We start from the raw sequence: 20,635 nt of genomic DNA, 5'->3' as shown, positions 1-20,635 counted from the left end.
CCAAGATCTCATCAATCTCCTCTGCTACAGCTGTCCCTGTCTGTGCTTGGTACACTGCTTTCGTTTTGAGGACTTTTTCTTGAGCCTGGCCATTCCTGACATAATGCAGCGTTACTGTGAGGTAATGGTCTTGGCTAAAACTTGTCCATCCATCAGCAGTGATGGCTGCCTTCGACACATCTTTCAGCTCAGAGATCAGATTTCTTTTTTCAACTGCATACCAAGCAGGGATCAAGTGATTAGATAGACTGTCTCTGTTTGGGGGTTTGTACTTGGGGTTGAGAATCTTTGTCATCTCCCTAAAAAATATATAATGGGAATGAGTGAAACATCTAGTTAGAGGAAAACATGCAACTTTGACATTCTCTGATTTAGCCTTCAATTTAACACATTCACCTACCGAAAATCAGGGGCATCTACTGTGGTAAATGGGTGCAAGCCTTTCACCACAAACTTAGTCACTGCTCGGTGACATTCCTGTATTCTGGCTTGTGTCATAGATTTCCCTGCCTCGATGAATGGAGCAGCTAGCGGTAGCCTGCAGCTAGTACTGCCAGCCTCTGAGCCGGTCAGACTACGTCTCTCGTCATTGTCATCTAATGTAATGCATGAGAAGCGATTCATTTAACGTTAGTAGTTAGTAATAGCAAGCTTTACAATAAGGGAAATAGTTACCTGCAGAGGACTGGGTGACGTTGTCGCTGCCGCTGGTGCTGGGTTGAGAAGAGTCACTCGTCGTCCGGACTCGGAGCAGATCAAATATGCGACACTCATTTAAGGTAATCGCATGCTTTGTATGCAGATGTTTTAGCATATTGCTAGTGTTGCCTCCTTTGGAGGATATTTCAACATCGCAAACATTGCAAGTCGCCCTGTTTTCGTCTTTCTTGCGAAAGTGTAGCCACACTTTAGAACGCTTAAGCCTCTTCGTCGCCATCTCTTTTCCTTCTCGTTTTCCTGAGCGCAAACTGCGCAGGCGCGCGCGTTGCCACGTCACCACGCACGTTGCGTGGTGACGTCATTTGCGCCCACTGGAATCGATAAGGGAATCGTTTGCAAAAAAGGCTAACGGTTCCAAGGAATTGAAACACTGGGAACCGGTTCTCAACAAGAACCGGTTCTCGATTCCCATCCCTACTTGTGACCACGCCCCCTTCCATACAGTCCTGATGGTTGCGAGGTCCATAATTGTGTCCGCCACACAGCCCCCCCCAGAACACCCAGAAGGTTGTCCTGGAAGGCCCATCAATCCCTCACTGGTGGCTTAATCAGCCGACCATAACAGCTGCGCCGTCCTTCCTGTACCACAACAGGAGCATCACTGTGAGCAGGACGCTGCGGGGAAAAAACAACAGTCTTACGTGGTAAATTAGAAAGTCCATCCTTTGAAGCAATGACAGGAGGTCTCAGAGGAGGGCGTCCACGACGGGGGACCTGGGCCGGGACCACAGCTTCATCCGCTACAGTGTGTGCGGGTTTCAGCCTATCTAGTGCAACGTGCTCTTTGCGGCCAACTAAGTCTATGAAAAAAACGTTAGGGCCCCTCTCGAGGACTCTAAAGGGACCATCGTATGGAGGCTGTAGAGTAGAAAGATGAGCATCATGCCGCACGAAGACAAACCGAGCCGACTTGAGCTCCGATGGGATGAATGTTCGCGGAAAACAGTGGTGAATGGGCCCCGGGATCAAAAAACTATTTGATGCGAAGGGACCGCTTGCTGGGTGAATTTGCGGCGCCGAACTTTCAGGCAAAAATTCTCCTGGCACGCGAAGTGGCTGACCGAACACGAGCTCTGCGGGCGACACATTCAAATCTTCCTTCGGGGCCGTGCGCAAACCGAGCATGACCCACGATAAGCGGTCCACCCAGTTACCATCCGAGAGCGCAGCACGCAGTGCTGCTTTGAGGGACCTGTGAAAACGTTCACAAAGGCCATTCGCTTGTGGGTGGTATGCAGTGGTACGGTGTACCTGCACTCCCAAAGCTTCTGCCTCTGTCAGACGTGATGTCAGACGGGACACCGAACCGTGAGACCCAGGCACACAGGAAAGCACGCGCCACATCTTTTGACCCTGTAGAGGACAGGGGCACTGCCTCGGGCCACCTGGTGGTACGGTCCACCATGGTGAGGAGGTGCGTATAACCCTGCGATGGAGGAAGAGGGTCCACCAGGTCGATGTGGACATGGTCAAACCGCCTGGCTGGAATCGGGAACGGTTCCAGGGGCGCCTTTGTGTGCTGGTGGACTTTAGCCCGCTGGCATGCTACACATGCAGCTGCCCACTCTTTAACCTCCCTGCGGAGGCCGGGCCAGACGAACTTGGCCCCAAACAGTTTCACTGACGCCCGGATGCCAGGGTGTGAAAGGGAGTGTACTGAATCGAAAACCCGCCGGCGCCAGGAAACTGGCACCACCGGACGGGGCCGACCAGTGGAGATGTCGCAGAGAAGGGCTGGACCTCCGACCTCCACCGCCAAGTTCTCCAGTTTGAGACCGGTACCCGCACACTTAAGACTCGCAATGTCCTGGTCATCGGCCTGATCAGCAGCCATGGCAGAAAAATCCACTCCCAGATTTACAGGGCACACGTGGCGTGACAGGCAATCGGCCACAAGGTTTGTTTTACCCGCCACATGCCTAATGTCAGTAGTAAACTTTGAAATGGACGCTAGATGACGCTGCTGGCGAGCGGACCACGGCTCTGTCACCTTAGACATGGCAAAGATCAACGGCTTATGGTCTACATATGCCGTGAATGAACGGCCCTCTAAGAAAAATCGAAAATGACGGGTGGCGAGATACAGTGCCAACAACTAACGGTCAAAAACACTATACTTTCGCTCACTGTCACGTAGTTTGCGGCTGAAAAATGCAAGAGGTTGCCAAACTCCTGCCACCCGTTGCTCTACGACTATGTCCGAAGCGTCGGTTGTCAAAGAAATGGGCGCCGAAGGTGAAGGGTGAGCTAAAAGTACTGCATTGGCCAGGGCAGACTTAGCACCCTCAAAGGCACTGATGCGGTCAGGTGTCCAGTCCACTGGATCACAGCCTTTCTTTTTTTGCAAGGCTCCATAAAGCGGTTGCAGGAGGTGGGCGGCGCGAGGGAGGAAACGGTTATAAAAATTAATCATACCCAAAAACTCCTGCAGCGCCTTAACCGAGGCCGGGCGGGGAAACTCTGCCACCGCTTGTACCTTAGATGGCAGTGGAACTGCACCCTGAGCTGAAATCCGGTGTCCTAAAAAATCAATAATTGGCAGGCCAAACTGGCACTTAGCCGGGTTGACAATAAGGCCATGTTCATCTAACCTCTGAAAGACTAATTTGAGGTCAAATCAAATCAAATCAAATCAAACTTTATTTTTAAAGCACCTTTCATACAAAAAAAATGTAACACAAAGTGCTTTTCATAAAACATAAACATAAAATGTATTAGTGCCCCCCTCCCCCTCCCCACACACACACAGATAGACACACGCAGACACATGGTGCAGACATGGCTAGGCACAGAGGATCCAGGTGAGGAAACGGTAACAGGGAGCCGTCCACGCCAGGAGGTCCCATAGCCCGCAGCTAGAAGGGGGGGGGGGGCCCACAGAGACCATCCCGGCCCGGACGGATAGAGGAGTCCACACCACAGCGGTGAAGCCGTGGTGCAGAGCTCCACAACCATCCAGGCCAGAACCAGCCCCAGGACGACCCCCTGCAGGCCAGAGTCACTCCCAGCATGGAGGCTCCCCATGAGGAAACACTGGAGCTAAAAGCTACAAGAAAACAGGATAAAATACACTAATAGAGTTTAAAAAGTATAACATAACGTAAAATCCTAAAAGTATGTCTAAAAAGCAAGACATTAAAAACTAAAGGACTAAGTCAGTAAAATGTATAAAATAGACCATAAATAACGACTAAAATATTTAGATAAAACATTAAGATAAAACAATGAGAATAAATTATGATAATAAAAAGGATAAACTAACTATAAAACAGAGTAGTAAGATCCAATAAAAATAAGGGTGAGCATAAAAAATGTAAAAGAGTTAAATGAGTCAGTTAAAAGCCTGATTAAAGAGATGGGTCTTGAGCCTCTTTTTAAAAACAACAGTCTCTGCGGCCCTGAGGTTCTCCGGGAGGCTGTTCCACAATCGGGGACCATAAAAACTGAATGCCGCCTCCCCGTGTGTCCTAGTTCTAACTTTTGGTATGGTTAAAAGGCCAGCACCGGAGGACCTCAGGGTCCGTGAGGGTTGATAGGGTAAAAGTAGTGCAGACAAATAAGAAGGACCAAGACCATTAAGACACTTAAAAACTAGTAAAAGAACCTTAAAATCAACCCTGAAGCGCACAGGGAGCCAATGCAGCGATTTTAAAACAGGTGTAATGTGCTCCCGCCCTCTGGTCCTCGTCAGCACGCGTGCGGCTGAGTTCTGTAGTAATTGTAGATTGTACATGTTCTTTTTGGGAAGACCAGAGAGCAGGGCGTTACAATAATCTAAACGACATGAGATAAAAGCATGCATTAGCACCTCCGTGCTGGCCTGAGAGAGAAACGGGCGGACTCTGGCTATGTTCTTAAGATGGTAAAAACCGATCTTTGTTATGTTTTTAATATGTGGAATAAAAGTGAGCTCAGAGTCAAAAATCACGCCCAGATTTTTAACTGATTTTGAGGGTTTAAAATCCTGTAACTTTGGTAAAAGTTTCTCTCTCTGGCCTTCAGGACCGATGAGTAAAATCTCTGTTTTGCCCTGGTTGAGCTGTAGGAAGTTTGCTGCCATCCATGACTTGATGTCTAAAATACAGTTAAAAAGGGCATCAATTGGCCCAGTGTCATCAGGAGACACGGCGATGTACAGTTGCGTATCGTCAGCATAGCTGTGGAAGCTGATGCCGTGTCTCCTGATGACGTCCCCAAGGGGCAGCATGTACAGATTAAAAAGAGTTGGACCTAAAATTGACCCTTGGGGAACCCCACACCTTATCTTATAGATTCCTGAGGAACATGTATCCATACTTACGAAGAAACTACGATCAGTGAGGTAGGACGTGAACCATTTAAGAACAGTACCAGAGAGGCCGACCAGGTGCTTCAGTCTGTTTAATAAAATGTGATGGTCTACTGTATCGAAGGCGGCGGTTAGATCCAGCAGAACCAAGACTGTGAGTTTTTGGTTATCTAAATTGCACCTGATGTCATTTGCACCTGAGGTGTGCCAAATGCTCTTCTGTTGAGGAACTGGCCACCAAAATGTCATCCAGGTAAATGAACACGAACATGAGGTCTCGCAACAGAGAGTTCATCAGCCTCTGGAAGGTCTGTGCTGCCCCCTTCAGGCCAAAGGGCATGCGCAGAAATTCAAAAAGCCCAAACGGGGTAATGACAGCGGTCTTAGGCACATCCTCTGCTCTCATGGGAACCTGGTGGTAACCGCGTACTAAATCCACCTTAGAAAAGATGGTTGTCCCTGCTAAATGCGCGGAAAAATCCTGGATGTGTGGGACTGGATAGCAGTCGTGCACCGTGACGTTGTTAAGATGGCGAAAATCCCCACACGGGCGCCACGAACTGCCTGCCTTGGGCACCATGTGAAGCGGTGAGGCCCTGGGGCTCTTGGAGCGTCTAACTATGCCTAAACGCTCCATATAGGCAAACTCCTCTTTAGCAATGGCTAACTTCTGTGTGTCTAAACGACGAGCACGCGCAAAAACCGGGGGCCCTGTGGTGGTGATGTAATGCTCGACGCCGTGCCTGGTTGTCGCAGTGGATAAAACAGGTTTAATCAGACGCGGGAAATCTGCCAGCAGACGTTGGAACACGTTACCTGCTGCTCAAAAATTAGCGTGTGCTAGCGGTCCAGATCCCCCAGTCTCACACGGGAAAGTCATAAAAGTCACTGCATCGATCAATCTGCGGTTTCTAACGTCCACCATCAAACCGTTAGCACACAGAAAATCAGCACCGATAATAGGAACAGCAACACTGGCGATGACAAAGTCACTCTCAAACCGGCGTCCGTGGAAACATAGTCACTGACCGGGTCCCGAAAGTGGTGATGGAGGAGCCATTGGCCGCGCTTAACGGCGGTCCGTTACCTCTGGTCGACCGGTCCGTGGCGGTCGGCGGTAGGAGGCTCAGCTGGGAGCCGGAGTCCACCAGGAAACGTTTCCCTGATGCAGTCTGCAATGAACAGCAGCTCTTGACTGCCGATCGCTGCTACTGAGCCCCGGTTTCCCGGCAGCTCGAACTGACATGGAGGGACGCAGCGTCTCACCTTGGCGCCGAACCGTTGATGGAAGAAACACAGATCTGTCCCGCGTCGTCTCTGGGTCTTCACTGCAGCCACCACCGCTGGCTCTGCGTCCTCCGACGTCGATCGCTGGGCGGTTGTTGCGACCTGGTGAACGGCCAAACTCCGGGTAGCGAGCAGGACTCGGTCTGCTTCCTCAGCCAAGCCGCGGTAGTCGGCCGTTGCAAGGCAGCTGGAGTTCGCCAGCGCTGCGCGGACGGGCGGCGGCAGTTGGCCGTATGAAACAAGTACTACTCTTTGACACATCGGGAGGCCGAAAGGTGGAGGTACTGTTTGATGACGGTTTTTCTGCATTACTTGCCGAACTCAAAAAAACAGATTACATGTCACTGGCTATTGACGAGTCCACCGATGTAACAGATACGGCCCAACTCTCCCTTTTTGTGAGGTACTTTAATGGTGACATTTTCAAGGAGGAGTTTCTCTGCCTCTTACCGCTGTCTACCAACACTACAGGCGAAGTGATGTTCACTGCAGTGAAGGCTTTTTTTGAAGAGCTTTTGAAGATAAACCTTCTGGTTACTGATGGCTGCCCATCCATGATTGGGAAAGAACGGGGCTTTGCTTCACGCCTATGCTCTGAGTATTCAACAGTGCACACATTGCATTGCGTCACCCATCGGTTTTGTGTGCAAAACTGTCAAGAGTGTTGAAAGAAACTATGGATATTGTCATAAAAATTGTGAATCACATTCGCTCAACATCAAGTCTTAAAAAACTGCTACAAGAAAAGGATGCTCCATACTCAGACCTACTGCAACACAACGATGTCCGCTGGCTGAGCCGAGGAAAAGTAGTTGAACGTTTCTTTGCTTTGAGAGAGGAGGTGGGAAAATTCCTCTCAGGCCAGAAGTCCAACAAAGCTCAAGAGCTGATTGCACACATCAAAACACCCGATTTCATATCACAAGTTGCCTTTCTGTGTGACATTATGGGGCACCTTAACAAACTCAATCTGCAGCTACAGGGGAGAGACTTGAGTGTGGCTGAGATCCTCGAGAATGTAACTGTGTTTCAGGTCAATCTGAGTCTGTTCCTACCTGACATAACGGGGAGGAAGATCCATTTCCCCACGCTACGCAGTGTCCCGGTGAGCAGCACAGCGCTGGCTGGAATGACGTGACTTTTAAAAAGCCTTGCTCAAAACTTCAAAGAGCGATTCAACAACTTCAATATTCCCAAAGAGCTTCTTTTATTTGTGCGTAATCCATTTGCTGTGGATGTTTCTGAGGCCTGTCCAGTCGAGGCCAAAGCCGTGATGCCCAGTATCGACGAGGCCTCATTCCAGTTGGAGTTGGTGCAAATTCAGAGCTCAGATGTTCTGAAAGCTAAATTATCAGAAGATGGACCGTGCAAGTTTTGGGCTCATTCTACTCATCAGTTTCATCACTGCCGGGCATTTGCCATCTACCTCCTAACCATGTTTGGATCCACGTACATATGCGAGTCTGGATTTTCAACCATGAAACCATGAACTATTAAAAAATCAGCAACGCAACTGACTCACGGATGTGTCGAGAGTACTTCCTTTCCATTTTACACACTTTTTGTTTCAGGATTTCAACATTTTTTTGTGACATTAACCTAATAACATCACTTAGTGAACTATACCAAAACAGTATTGCTGGTCAAGGACTTCTTAACATTTCAACTTCAGAGCTGTTTAACTATGAACTTATTTATTCAAATGGGTTTTCTGAAATATTTATTTCAACACGGTTACAGAAGTCATCAAGTGTTTCTTCTTCATTCAGGTTGGAGCGCTGCTGGTTGTCAGAGATCAGCTGTTCTTCTCTGGTCTCAGCTCTGAAGTCCAACCCCTCCCATCTGAAACATCTGGACCTGAGTGGGAACTACTACCTGCAGGATTCAGGAGTGAAACATCTGTGTGGTTTCCTGGAGAGTCCAGACTGCAGACTGGAGACTCTGAGGTCAGACATGTTTTAGTTGTGTGATCAGATGAATCTGATGTGAAATCTGATGTTATCGGATAGTCAGTATGGGTTCAGAAAAAACAGATCTACTTCACATGCACTTATTGATTTAATAGAAGAAATAACCACACATTTAGACAAAGGGAGGTTCGCCATTGGAGTTTTTATTGATTTGAAAAAGGCTTTTGACACCATAGATCATGATATTTTGTTAAAAAAGATGGAGAGATATGGCACTAGGGGGACGGTTTTGAACTGGCTGAGAAGCTATCTAGGTAACAGGAAACAGTCTGTCCAAATCGGCAATCATATTTCCTCAGAAAGAAATATCACTTGTGGTGTGCCTCAAGGGTCAATATTGGGGCCTTTACTCTTTATTTTGTATATAAATGACATCTGTAAAGTTTCAAAAATTATTAAATTTGTACTTTTCGCCGATGATACCAACATGATTTGTTCTGGTGAGGGCTTGCAGCAGCTTTTACAAGAAATCACGCAGGAAATTAATAAATTGAAAAACTGGTTTGAATAAAACAAATTGTCACTTAATCTGGAAAAAACAAAACTAATTTTATTTGGCAGATGTAAAGTTGATATTCCAGTGCAAATAATAATAGATAATGTAAGTATTGAAAGAGTGGATCATATCACATTTCTTGGCGTGATAATTGATAAAACAATTTGCTGGAGTGTTGATGTTATGAGGCGATCTAGGTTCATACCTAACCAACAGTCTCTACTTATTTTATATGATTCTTTTGTTTTGCCATATTTGAGTTACTGTGTGGAAGTCTGGGGTAATGCATATAAAACCAACCTGTTGCCTCTATACATATTACAAAAAAGAGCCATATGAACAGTTTTCAATGTCAGGTTCAATGATCACACTAATTTACTTTTTCTTAAAGGGGACCTATTATGAAAAACACGTTTTTTCTTGTTTTAACATATATAAAGTGGTCTCCCCTCACCCTGCCAACTCAGAAAAGATGATACCCCATGAAAATCTGCAAGGTCTGCTCCCCCCCACCTAACAGTGTCATGTGGTTTCTGTGAGCCGTTTGGATTTGTGCATTTTCTTTACGTCACCAAAATGCAAACCACGCCCTCGGTCTCCTCCGCTGCTGAAACCACGCCCACAACCAGCTCAGCCGAGCTTCAGCCATTGTTTACAAGCGGTGGCTGTTTGAACAGCGAGGGAGAGTAGAAATGAGGTTTTGCATCGACATTTACCCTTATAAAAGGATCAGATCCCACAGCACGGACCCGGCAACTGCACACGAGTCAGCGGTAATTTCCTTTTTTTATGTCATTTATATTTGTCTATGAGTATGATCTTTGCATGGGCTAAGTATTTAGCTCAGCTCCGGAGCCCCGGCGCCGCATACGGACCGGACCGTCGAGGAACTCCGGGTTCGGAGCTCCGAACCCGGAGATTCGAACCCGCCGGCTCCGGCGGGCCGGCTCCCCCGGGCTCGGGGCTCTATTAGTACCGTAATACATTTTTCTTAGAATGGAGCACAGAAAAAGAGGTTAGAAGCGGTAAAACTATAGACATGGCCCACAGGCTGAATTTCTGATTTATGTAGAAAAAACAAGCTTTAGATTGTTTTTAAGACATTCAAGGGCTGTTTAAAATAGGTACTAGATGCCATAATAGGTCACCTTTAAGGCCTCTGCGTTAAAATTTTTTGATTTGGTAAAATTGAAAACTGCACTAATTATGTATAAAGCTAAAAACTATCTTCTTCCAAGTTTAATTCAAAAATTATTTCATGACAGGGAAGGTTGTAAAAGGTATGACTTAAGAGGAAAACTTAAATTGCAACAACAAAGTGTAAGATCAACTCTTAAAAGTATGTGTGTTTCTGTTGGAGGGGTTATTCTGTGGAACAGCTTAGAACATGGAATTAAACTTAGTCAAAGTGTCAGTCAATTTAAAAGCAAGTACAGAAAAGCAGTCTTTGAAATGTATAAAAGGGAAGGGGAGATAAACTGATGTAAAGAAATGAAATGTTTGAGGGGAAGAGGGGTTTAAGGGAGTAACTTTGTGTTATGGTTGTCTTTGTTATATGTGTTGGCGGGGGATGCAAATTAATAAGCTTTGCTTCTGCCATCCCCTTTTCAAACAGTGTTTGTTTTGTTTTGTTATAGTGTCTGTTGTTGGTATTGTTGTTTGTTCTGTTCAATGGTGTCCTGTAACTTTCTGTTCTTGTTTTGTAGTACGAGAGTTGTGGTTTTGTTGGTTTGAAATAAATAAAATGATTGATTGATTGATTGAAAGTTGTGTTGACACTAACCTGCAGACATCAGGCTGATCTCCTGCTGATCCACACTGACCATCTGACTGCTCTGGTTTCTTCTTCTCTGGTGTCTTTGTGCAGCTTGCAGTGCTGCGGTCTGTCAGAGATCAGCTGTTCTTCTCTGGTCTCAGCTCTGAAGTGCAACCCCTCCCATCTGAAACATCTGGACCTGAGCAGGAACAACCTGCAGGCTGCAGATGTGGAGCAGCTGTCTGATCTGGTGCAGAGTCTAGACTACAAGCTGCAGACTCTCAGGTCAGTGGAGGTTGGAGTCGGTCCTGCTGCTTCCAGCAGTTTTCTACTAAAACCAGTGTCTATCAAAGATCCAGTGTTTCCAGTGAAGCTGCAGCTTCTCAGCGGCTGCTTTCCCCAGTAAAGCTGTGAGAGGAGGATGATGACAGGCTGCAGGATCAGAGGATCCAGATGTGTGTTGTAGACCAGTGTTGTGCTGGTGTTCACGTGTCCACAAATAAAGGTGTATTCCAGCTGACGGCCTTCCAGGATGTTCAGACACACAGCTGCTCCACTGCAGCTCTGAACTCTGAAGGAACCCAGAATGGAAAATCCACCAATAACCTCGTCCATGTGGCCGTTTCACACGGAATAAAAACAGGAACAAACAAGAATGGAATTAAGTTTTTGAACCAATAATATATAGTTATCACATTAAATGATATAAGTTATCACATTATTGGTCTAGTATACATGTAAGAAATAAATCTTTTAAAATCTAATAACTGCAGTGATAATATAATGATATATAAACAGGACAGAATTTTTCGTAAAAATTAAATGTTTGTGCAGTTATTTCATCATAAATAGGTTCAGTTGATGGAATAGTCGTCGTATTGGTTCATCCAGGTTACGAACTCTGCAGAACTCTCCTTGTTTATGTGCATAAATATGTAAACTTATAATTTCATGTGAGTCTCTGAACAAGGGAAGTCAAGACAAAACTGAAACATGAGGACACGGTGTTTCAAAATAAAACAGGAACCTCTTGTTGTGATTTCAGGTGTAACTATAAAATTATTTCCAGATGTCATGAGTTTAGTCTCAAATAAAACAACAGTCTCATCTGTTTTTATCTGCAGAATAAAAAGGAGCTAAACAGATGACGGTGGACCAGGTGGACTCTTCTCAGAGGAGACGTCCTCCTATAATCTCTCAACACCAGCAAAGGTTGAAACATGTGGCTCCACCAACCTCCACCTCTCCCCTCGTCAAACACCCTCGTCTGACGTTCTACTCATTTTTTGGGTTAAATGAGGTTCAAAGCGACTCTTCAGAAAACCTCTGGGTGACGTCACAGAGGGTTTTAAGTTCTTCTAACTTAACTCGGTCTGTTGTTAGCACTCAGCAAGATGTTTTTGTACAAATTTAAAAAAAATACAGGTCGTCAAAGGTTGTGCTTTTGAGAACAAGGTTTGTTTAGAAGAAAAAAAGAGCCGAGTCGGTGTTGTTGCTGTACAAGGAGAGGACATTTATTGAGGAATTCCCAACAGCAGTAAGTCGTCGGCAGTAAGTCAGACTTGTTCCCAGTGCATGTTGGACTCCGGCAGGGCTGTCCTTTGTCACCGGTCCTGTTCAACATTTTTATGGACAGGATTTTTAGGTGCAGCCAGGGGCCGGAGGGGATCCGGTTTGGGAACCACAGGATTTCGTCTCTGCTTTTTGCGGATGATGTTGTCCTGTTGGCTTCATCAGACCTGGACCTTCAGCATGTGCTGGGGCGGTTTGAGGCCGAGTGCGACACGGCAGGGATGAGAATCAGCACCTCCAAGACCGAGGCCATGGTTCTCCACCGGGAAAGGGTGGCGTGCCTTCTCCGGGTGGGTGGAGAAGTCCTGCCTCAGGTGGAGGAGTTCAAGTATCTCGGGGTCTTGTTCACGAGTGAGGGAACGATGGAGCGGGAGATTGACAGACGGATCGGTGCAGCGTCCGCAGTTATGCGGTCGGTGTACCTGACCGTCGTGGTGAAGAAGGAGCTGAGTCGAAAGGCGAAGCTCTCTATTTACCGGTCAATCTACGCACCTACCCTCACCTATGGTAATGAGTAGTGACTGAAAGGATAAGATCGCAGGCGAGATGAGTTTCCTCCGCAGGGCGGCTGGACGCTCCCTTAGAGATGAGTTTCCTCCGCAGGGCGGCTGGACGCTCCCTTAGAGATAGGGTGAGGAGTTCGGTCACCCGGGAGGAGCTCGGAGTCGAGCCGCTGCTCCTTCACATTGAGAGGAGTCAGCTGAGGTGGCTTGGACATCTGTACCGGATCCTCCTGGACGCCTCCCTAGGGAGGTGTTCCAGGCATGTTCCTCCTCCACAGGGAGGTGTTCCAGGCATGTCCCTCCTCCCTAGGGAGGTGTTCCAGGCATGTCCCACCGGGAGGAGACCCCGGGGAAGACCCAGGACACGCTGGAGAGACTATGTCTCTCGGCTGGCCTGGGAACTTCTCGGACTCCCCCCGGAAGAGCTGGAGGAAGTGTCTGGGGTGAGGGAAGTCTGGGCATCTCTGTTGAGACTGCTGCCCCCGCGACCCGGGAACGGATAAGCGGCGGACGATGGATGGATGGATGGATGGATGGATGGATAAAATATGTTCAGCAATTCAAGTTCTACACGGACAGCCTTGTTTTAGCTTTCATAAGACAGCCATCTTGAAAAATGGCCGCCATCTTGGATTTTCAGGTGGCTAACGGGCTTTTCTGCATAAGTAGGTACTCGGCAATGTTCATGCAAAATTTGGTGCTTGTCTCACAAAGTGAACGATTCTCCTAAAAACCTGACTTAATTTCCCTCACTATAAAAGCCCAGATGATGAGATGCTGTTCAGTGTCTAGAGTCAAACCCGTCAAAGTAAAAATATCAAGTGAAAACAGAATAAAAGAAAAGTCCCCATACAAACTGCACAACTTTATAAACAGCAACGAATCAGAGCAAACGTATTCACCAAACTCAAACTCCTGTTATATTGTTGTTTGAAAAGAGAGAGAGGAGAGAAAAAGGTTGGGCTGCTGAGTCTAACCCGGAAGTAAAGGAGGTTGCAGTTCCTTGACTGACCACTGGGGGCTGGCTCCAAAGACGAGTCTCCTTTGGCCTCCGTGTTGAAATGTCTACATTTGCAGCAGAAACAAACTTATTGGTCAAGAATATAGTTCTGGTCCCCGTAGCTGGATGCTAATGCTATCAATGCTAGTTCTGGTAACAACTCACTGTTGTCAGGGTAGAGAATGTTTTTCTCTAGTTTGGAAGTATTGTTGTAGCCTAAACAACTATTAAGTCGAACCGTTTTTCACGAGTTTGCTAGTACTGTATGCTAACACGCTAAACTTTCTTTCCAAAATCAACCAAATGAGTTAAACATTTTAAAAATCAAATCACATCCTTTTAAGTTTTGAAACCTTATACTTCGGTCTTGCCCCTTTTCTAAAATGCAGGAAAGAAATAAAACTACTGCAATCACTCTTAGTGGCGAGTAAGAAGGCCATAACCAGGAGATGGTTAAATCCAACCCAACCTACTCTGGATGACTGGATTGGGATTACTGACTCTAGAGATATTTAGGATGGAAAAACTAACCTATCAACTGAGAACCCAAGAGGATAAGTTTTACCCAATCTGGACCAATTGGATTTCTTTCATAGCCTATCCCCCATTAGAGCAGACTTTATTTGACCTCACTGCTAATTCTGTGTTTTATTTTATTTTATTTTTGATTGACTATTCATATGATGGCAGCGGCAGGTGACCCTCCTGTTATTTGTACATAGTTCTTCAGCAAAATGTTCTACCTTGAATAAGTGAAATCAGGGTTGTTCAAAAGTAAACACACTGTTTAAGACTGTTTATTTTGTACTCTTTGACAATATGTAAGCATTCTCCAAAAGGATGATGTGAAACCACAGTTGTGACTCATGTCACAACAAAAAAGACTAAGTTACTAGTGGAATGATGATCCACACAAAGAACTAATTGACCTACAGCAGTGTCTCCCAACCTGGGCTCCGCGCCTGGGGGGACGGCAGAGATCTCCAAACTTTGCCTGGATATGCAGTTGTAAAAATTATATTTGCGCATGTTAAATAAATAAAAAATCATAATGGAATACGGTAATCCCTTGTTTTTTTTTGTTTTTTTTACAATTATTATACAAGGCTTCTAATTGCGGAGATCAGCACCACCCCACCGCAACCCAATTAATTGGATTTGTACAAGAGAAAATGAAAAATGATTATGAAAAAAGTACAAAAGTACAGTAGGAAAAATTGTGACTCGGGCATATTTCACTGCTCTTCTGACTGCGCCGCTGCATCCTGACTCTGCCGGCGGTGCAGGTGTTTATTTACATAGTTATGGGTAGTTGTTGTCGCTCTTTTTTTTTCTGCAAAAAGATTCTTATAAACCTACATGCCACCGTCGATTATATTTAGCAGTACATACCTGTCCGAGACAGCCTTTAACGCCCTTGTAACAACAAAAACAAAAGCACGCAACAGACTTGATGTCAACCAGGACTTCAGGCTGGCTGTCACAAGCATCAAACCCAACATCGCATCCCTCGTCAGTTATACAAGCCCAAGGTTGGCATTAGTTCATGAATGAACAGAATGACACAATCATTCATAAGACATTGTTAGGAATAATTTATGAATGTCTTTGAATCATTTTTGTGTTTTTTGTTCACTGGTGACAAACACAGGAAATGATTGTATTACTTATTATATCATTATTCAATATTTAATCATACTACTACGCCGACAGGTTTTAAAGGAATGTTAAAACATTTTGCTCTCATATTAAAAGAGACATTTTTCAGAAATATTTTTATGTCCTTGCAATTATTTTTGTGCGTATTTTATACATTGGTGACACAAAATAAAGGTGAAAAAAACAAAGTCATATGTATACAGGGTAAACCAAAGAGAAATGTATCAAAAAAACATAATTAATGTTAATTTTTTCAATTAAAGATTTGTAATGAATTACTTTACTTTTTTTGTGCTAGTACGTACGGGTCGGGGGGCCTGGCTGGTCTTAGACACAAGTAGGAAGGGCTCAGAGGGAAAAAGGTTGGGAACCACTGATCTACAGTACCTACAGCCCAGGAATACCCTTCTAAGGGCCCACAGGGTTAAGGACACTCCCTGATTCTCTGACTTGGACGGGGGAAAAAAACAAAAAAAAACTGGAATGACTTCAGTGATCTAACCAATGTCTCTATATATGTATAATGACCTGTCCATTCCAAATAAAGAAACAATTATAAAAAAAAAAAATCACATCCTTAAAAACATCCGAGAAGTTTTGCACATCAGAAACTACGGAGCAGCGTATGGACTAAAGCCTGAATTACACTTCTGCATTTCTTCTTCGTCTTTATTAACGCGGTTGGAATGATAGTTTGTTGTGTTAGGATTTTATGAAACTGTTAAAAGTATGAGGGTTTTTTTCTATAAGATTGTACTCTGATAGTTGCTCTCAGCACAGAACCAGCTCCTGTTTTTATGACCAAACTGATTAGCTGAGTTCTTCTTTAGGTGAGGACGGTGAAGAGGAACGGATGTTTAAGATTGATGGGTCCCCTCCTGTTTTTCTCTGCGTTTGGGTTTTCGTACAAAACACCTCCCTTTTCAGTATAAATATGACTGGATTGATGACCACAGGTTGTATGATGTCATCCAGGTTCTTATGGGAGACTGGACAGAATTGTGTCCTGGTTTCTCTCATTGGACACAGAGGTGTCTCATATCCTGCTCTAGCATCGGAGATCTGACTGACCGTCTGATTTTCTGGATCTTGTCAGTAAAGAAGGAGGTAAACTCATGGCAGACAGGGTTGGATAGAAGTTCAGGGTCCACTGACTCCGGGGGTTGTTAACCTGTTAACAGTAGTGAACAGAATACATTGTTGTCGTTTTTATTAATGATTTCAGAAAAATAAGATTGTCTTGCATTCCTCGGTTCTGTATTATAAATGCTCAGTCTCTCTTTATAAATGTCATAATGAACCTGAAGTTTAGTTTTCTGCCACCTGCGTTCAGCTTTTCAACACTATTTTGTATAAAGTTTATAGAGTTATACAATCTGCAACCTTACTGAGGCAGCAGTATTAATAACAACACAAATAAAATGAAATAAAATAAAAAACATTTGTAGCTTTTGTTTATTTTTCTACAGTTGTTTCATGACCATAAACCATAAACATACATGTTACCATAAACATATATACGTATCCGCCCCATGGAGCTGCTACGATACGTCAACGTCGCCGCCATATTGGATGTGGCAAGACTGCGCTGTAAACTAATACAAGTAAATGGACTTATTTTCATAAAGCGCCTTTCTACAAAGAAATTTACGTTTTACATCTCATTTATTCATTCACATACGCACTAATATACTTGGGAAACAGTTAGGCAGTCAGCCTGCTCATCGGTTTCCCAAGAAACACCTTCGGAAACTCCAACTCATTCAGAACTGTGCTGCCGCAAATACGACCATATCACCCCTATTCTCCAGAACCTACACTGGCTTCCCATAACCTCAAGAATCCAATTCAAGATCACCCTCATCACCCACCTCTGCATCTACAGCACTGCCCCTCAATACCTCAAAGACCTCCTGACCCCTCACTCATCCACCCGGAACCTCCGCTCACAAAACACCAACCTCCTCTATCAGCCCCGCACACGACTCCGCTCCAGAGACCGAGCTTTCTGCTCCGCTGCCCCCACATCTGGAACTCCCTCCCTGGACAGCTACGTCAACCCCAGTCTGTGGACACCTTTAAAAAGGGGCTTAAAACTTTCCTGTTCAGGAAGGCTTTCCCTGGTCTTTTTTAGATGTTTTTATTATTTTTATCCTTTTTTACTTCTTGTCTTTTATGTGTCTTGATTTTTTTTCCCTTGTTTATGTAAGCACTTTGAGGTTATTCATGAAAAGTGCTCTACAAATAAAATGTATTATTATTATTATTATTATTATTATTAGGCACCAAATATAATATATTTAATTTTCTCAGATGGCAAAAATAAGAACTTTATTAATCCCACATAGGCTATAGGTAATTCATGTTATATCTATAGCTATAGAGAACAAGGTAGTGCTGAAAAACAATATATATCTCCCCTCACAAAAATAAGAATGTTATTTGTTGTCTGAAAAATGGTTCAAATGTTATTTCATTGTCTGAAAATGGTTCCAATATTATTTTATTGTCTGAAAAATGGTTCAAATGTGTTATTTTGTTAAAAAATAAGAAAAATCCAAGGCACTCTTCTTCAAATATAAAAAGCCTTTATTTGAAATGGCTATTTCATGTAGAAGATGACTTTTTAAAATCTTCTACATGAAATAGCCATTTCAAATAAAGGCTTTTTATACATGTAGTATAGTCTCTTTGAACAAGATTGCCTTGGATTTTTCTTATTTTTTGACATCCTTTTTCCCACCAAAGAGCACCTTCGTCACATGATTATTTTAGATGAACCTTCTGAGCACTCTGGACTTTCTTTTTTATGTTATTTTGTTACTTGAAAAATTTTAAATGTTTTGTTGATGAGAAAATATGTTTCTCTATTTTTCTTATTTTTGTGAGGGGGGATATATATTGTTTTTCGGCACTACCTTGTTCTCTACAGCTGATATAACATGAATTACTCCTATGTGGGATCAATAAAGTTCTTATTTTTGCCATCTGAGAAAATGTAATAAATTATATTTGGTGCCTAACTGTTTCCCAAGTATATTAGTGCGTGTGTGAATGAATAAATGAGACGGAAAACGTACATTTCTTTGTAGAAATGCGCTTTATGAAAATAAGTCAATTTACTTGTATTAGTTTACAGCGCAGTCTTGAACATCCAATATGGCGGCGACGTTGACGTATCACAGCAGCTCCATGGGGCGGATACGTATATGTGTATATGGGTGTTACGGTGTTACGACCGCCCTCTTGTGGTGACACTAGAAACTACAGTTTTGTTCCGTTTAACGACATTATCGTGTGTAATTCATCCAAACTACAGAACTATTGATACATTACAGACTGTAATTACATTAATTAATGACAGAAGAGAGATGAAGATTGTTTTTAGACTAATTTCTCCTCGAAACAGACTCGTTGTCGTCCTGCTTTTATTGTTGATTTATTTTGAAAGAAACAACAGGATGTACTTTTGTCATTTAAACCTTCTAACTTTACACTGACTGCAGTTACCTTGTATAACCGCTAGAGGGCGAACTTTTGCAATCATCTTATTGAAAAAACACCATAGAAAACGGTTTATTAAATAATATATACTGTAAAAATAAACTATATTATACTATAACTTTATTATACTATAACCGGAAATGTCACATTGAAGAAAACCCTTAAAAAAGAGAAGAGACGAGCGGAGAGGAGCCGAGTAAATGGAAAAGCCCCAGAGGCCGCGTCGTTCTGGGAGAGAACCATTTCATTGTTTTAATCAGTTATTTAAACATATACATTTATGAACATTTGTTTAACACCTCTGTGCATTTGTCCCCCAAACTGACTCCTTTAATCGTGAAACTGTGGTTTTGTGTTGCTTCTCACAGTATGTTAAACATGTCTTCTTTTTTTTAAATAAATCTTTATTGACAAAGACCACATGTATAAAATGTATTATGTATAAAATTTTTTGCCAAAATTAAAAATAGATTTATTAAAAAGTAACATTTTTCTTCTTCTCTAGAACATATTAGGAAGCCAAACACAAGGTTTTCCCAAAACAAAGAAAAATCTTCGGTGAGATGATCAATAATAATCTACAAAGGTCTGCCCAAAATGTTTTTGTGTAAGAACAAAACCAACATGTAAAACATTTTCTGGATAAAGGTCACAAAATGAGCAGTTTGTATTAATGTTTTTTTTAAATTTCTGCATATAATGACTGGCCGGGTAATACTTATGGATAATTTTGAAGGAAACCTCCTTAACCTTGTTTACAATTAAACATTTATGAGGGAGCATCCACACTTTCTTCCAGTTTCCTATTAGTATTTCGGGGGTGGAATGAGAAACAGATTTTGCCTCTGGAGAGTCAATTAAACTGGGGAGAGAAACATGTCCAAGTGAAGGCATGTGTTTACTCTAAATAACATCAAGATCATCAACATCCTACCTGTTGGAATGGCATTAATAACAGCAGCATTTTCCTTTGGGGTTACTTGGAGGTTGTATCTATAAAATTAATTGTAAAAGAGCAGTGACCTCCTCATTAAACAGCTGTCTCAGCAGCCAAATCTGACTCTGAAACCAAGTCTCAAAGAAAAGTGATCTTTTTTTGAAATGATATCTTTATTATTCCAGATGATGTAAGTTTGTGGTGACAAATGATGCTTCTATATTAGAGCCCAGGCCAGGTGCTGGTGGAATACAGACAGCTTAACTGGAAGTTTGCCTACATTGTAGTTGCAGCTTAAAATAAAATCTAGACCTCCAAACTGAGAGAAGATGTAATGTGGAATAAAATTCCAAATCGAGGTAGGGTTTTTAAGAACATTTTTAGCCCAATTAATTTTAAATGTATTGTTTAAGGTGGTAAAATCTAAGAAAGTATGCCCTCCATTTTCATAATTGTAACAATAATAACACTCTTTCTTATATAATGTGTGCGATTTTTCCAGATAAAATTAAAGAGCACCTGGTCAACAGCTTTACTTATCTTATTATCTAAGTGTAAAGAAATAGCGGCATAAGTGAGCCGAGAAATTCCTTCCGCTTTAGTGATCAGTTTATCTCTCAAGGATAAATCTCTTTGCAGCCACTGATTTAACTTCTTTTGAGTTTTCTGAATAATCGGAGAAAAATTTAGGGAGGATCTTGATTTTTGATCTTTTGTGATGATGAGCCCCAGGTATTTAACCTCTTCTTTTACTGTGATATTACAAATAGAATGAACATCACAATTTTAAATAGCTAAGAGTTCACACTTGTTAATATCCAAGCTTAAACCAGAAGCCTTAGAGAAATCACTAATTATATTAAGTGCAAAAGGTATTTGACTTGCATCTTTAAAAAAAAAAGAGTAGTATCATCAGCCAGCTGACTGATGAAAATATCCTTCC

At 43.2% G+C, this 20,635-nt stretch overlaps 1 protein-coding gene across 2 annotated transcripts in view; it reads left to right on the top strand.

The window, feature by feature from the left end:
* LOC133423122 (protein NLRC3-like) overlaps positions 1 to 16,658 on the top strand; it is a 71,131-nt gene extending 54,473 nt beyond the window's left edge. For both annotated transcript variants that reach the window (XM_061713261.1, XM_061713260.1), the window contains exons 10-12: positions 8,065 to 8,241; positions 10,629 to 10,802; positions 11,642 to 16,658. In XM_061713261.1, the coding sequence (XP_061569245.1) occupies positions 8,065 to 8,241; positions 10,629 to 10,802; positions 11,642 to 11,657 (367 nt within the window). In that variant the 3' untranslated portion in view covers positions 11,658 to 16,658. The remainder of the gene's footprint in view (positions 1 to 8,064; positions 8,242 to 10,628; positions 10,803 to 11,641) is intronic.
* The last annotated feature ends 3,977 nt before the right edge of the window (positions 16,659 to 20,635 follow it).

Source organism: Cololabis saira, chromosome 22 (assembly GCF_033807715.1).
Source record: "Cololabis saira isolate AMF1-May2022 chromosome 22, fColSai1.1, whole genome shotgun sequence".
In the NCBI taxonomy this organism is placed as follows: Eukaryota; Metazoa; Chordata; class Actinopteri; order Beloniformes; family Belonidae; genus Cololabis; species Cololabis saira.
This window is presented reverse-complemented; position numbering and strand designations above follow the sequence as displayed.